We start from the raw sequence: 2262 nt of genomic DNA, 5'->3' as shown, positions 1-2262 counted from the left end.
GTTCGAGGCCCAATTAAAACAAATTTCTAACATTATGGCATTAGCAGAGAAGGTTACGGTTTCGGTCGGTACATTGATCTTCAACAAGAACAAACAAGGGATAAACAGCGTGATTTGCACTAACCGAATGGTAGCTATAAAGAAATTAGTTATCGTGATCGACATCTTAACCCGTCGGTGGATGGATGGACATCTTCATGTAGCAATTCAGGCATGTACGTAGCTTCAGTGATTCAACCCGGATATGGGCCATCGATGGATGAATATGCCATACATCTGAAGGATTTACATAACCAAGCTCATCACAATTGCTTGAGCTTTTTATGTGTTCGGAGTATCATCCATGTGCCTGGTTAATTTCTCCTTTAATTAACCTAACAAATTCATCATACGTTTTGACGTCGCTGATTTTAATTTGTGGCTGGCTGGCTGTCTCAGTAGCTGCGCACATTTAGTTATTTCCACTCTTCTTGTTCTTAACTACCACAAGATTAGAGGGAGGGCGGGCTAGCTGCATTGGCAATTAGTTCCCGCTTCTTGCCCTCGTCGCGCCTTCACCAACTTACGCTCCTTGTTAGCGGTGAAGACCTTGGTGGCAAACTCGGAGAAGGCGGCCTCGTCCATCCCGATCCGCCGGTTCTTGTAGCAGCTGAAAATGTCCGGGTTGCCGTCGGGGCACGGGTCGCCGGCGGGGTCCCACCACGAGCCCTCGTGCCGCATCCCGGCGCGGCTCGCCATCCACCGGAACACAAACTGTCCGCCCGCCGCCCGCTGCCTCCACCCCATCGGATAGAACTCCATGATGCTGCTGTTCCGGTCCATGAAAACCAGGTTCGTCATCTGCGCCCCGTGCGCCGAGATGAACACATCCGTCCTGCTGAGCAACCTCACCTTCTCACCATACCAAATTAAGAAAAAAAAATCAGAAAACCATACATGCGATAAAACCTATGCGTCTGTATATGTGATGTTTGAGTCAGTAAAATTAGGTACCTGATCGCAGAAGGACAGGTTGTCGGAATGCGCTACGGTCAGCACACAGCTTGCCCCGGCCACATGCGTGCACTCCTTCTGGAACACCCGCTCGACGCCCGCCTCATCCTTGAAGGACCGGCCGCCCGTGCGGAAGAGAATGGTGACGCGTAGGTTTGTAGTTTCGTTGCCGGCACCGGACGCGTCGGCGACACCACACTTGGCCCTGGCCTTGCACCGGATGAAGTCGAACGCCTCCAGGAGCCTCTCCGTGCTCATACCGGCCAAGTTTCTCCTGAAGACCACGGCCTCCTCGAAGCACACCGGGGCAGCACCAAACTCCTCCACAGCCACCGGCGCACCGGTAGCCGCCTCGGCCAGCAACATCAGCCACCCGCTCATCCCCGACCTGACCTCGCCATGGTGGAAGAAGGCCCACCTCGCGGGAGCGGGACCGCACCCGCGCCTCGCATGCCACGACACCAACGGCACCAGCGACGTGAGCCCGTGCCACAGGTTGGAGTGGTCGTAGAAGGTCTCGGACAGGAGAGCAAGGCCCGGCCGGAGCTCCGCGCCGCGGGGTAGCGCGCCCGGCCACGCCAGCGCATAGGCGTTCTTGGTGCCGTCGCGGCGCGAGGGGGCGGCTAAGCAGAGGAGGCGGCCCGCGGAGGCCGTGGACGGAAACTGAAGGTTCCTCGCCTCGCCTGGAGGCTCGGAGGTGTCATTCAGGGTGCTGATGAACCATGTGTCGGCGCCCTCACGGGTGTCCTTGAGCGGGAGGAAGGTGGCCGATGCACGGAGGCGGTCGTCGACGCCATTGCCGAGCCTGCTGGCGCATTGTACGGTGAAGAAGAGGGTGAGGGTCTCCAGGTGGAGGTAGAAGAAGACGGTGAGCAGGACGGGAGGGGTGAGGTAGAGCACCTTCCTCGTGAGACGGCTTGGGCTGGTGCTGGAGGACTTCATGGTGGATTGGTGTTTGTCTATGAGATCCCCCATTAGCGATGCCTAGCTAGGTTAAGTAGTGATGAGCAGAGTGCCCATGCATGCGAGCAACGGGCATGCATTTAAGGGGGTCTGTACTGGGTAAATCACACATTGACCTCTCTGGATAGTGCTATCCTGTAAGTGTATTCTACTGAAACTGAAATTTTGATGTTGCCACAGGCCAAAGGGATTTAGTGGAGTACGTGTTACTTCTAGCTTCACAATACCTCTTTTAGATACTGCGTAATTTATATTGGCATATACTGTAAGAGGTAGTCATAATGTGAAGAAAATATGTATGTATCT

The 2262-nt window shown here is 55.0% G+C and overlaps 1 protein-coding gene across 1 annotated transcript; it reads right to left on the bottom strand.

The window, feature by feature from the left end:
• Positions 1-245: 245 nt before the first annotated feature.
• Positions 246-1985, bottom strand: LOC125553350. The gene is made up of 2 exons (XM_048717146.1): positions 994-1985; positions 246-891 (listed from the first exon to the last, which is right to left on the bottom strand). The coding sequence occupies exons 1-2, from the start codon at positions 1966-1968 to the stop codon at positions 508-510; spliced, it is 1359 nt and encodes a 452-aa protein (XP_048573103.1). The 5' UTR covers positions 1969-1985; the 3' UTR covers positions 246-507.
• Positions 1986-2262: the final 277 nt, after the last annotated feature.

The sequence above is a fragment of the Triticum urartu genome, chromosome 4 (genome assembly GCF_003073215.2).
Source record: "Triticum urartu cultivar G1812 chromosome 4, Tu2.1, whole genome shotgun sequence".
In the NCBI taxonomy this organism is placed as follows: domain Eukaryota; kingdom Viridiplantae; phylum Streptophyta; class Magnoliopsida; order Poales; family Poaceae; genus Triticum; species Triticum urartu.
This window is presented reverse-complemented; position numbering and strand designations above follow the sequence as displayed.

Excerpts from the sequence above, each read along its gene's own strand:
- LOC125553350 (XM_048717146.1), bottom strand. The coding sequence starts at position 1,968 with ATGGGGGATCTCATAGACAAACACCAATCCACCATGAAGTCCTCCAGC. Across the intron at positions 892-993 it reads ACCTGTCCTTCTGCGATCAG|GTGAGGTTGCTCAGCAGGAC; the intron begins GTACCTAATTTT and ends TATGGTGAGAAG.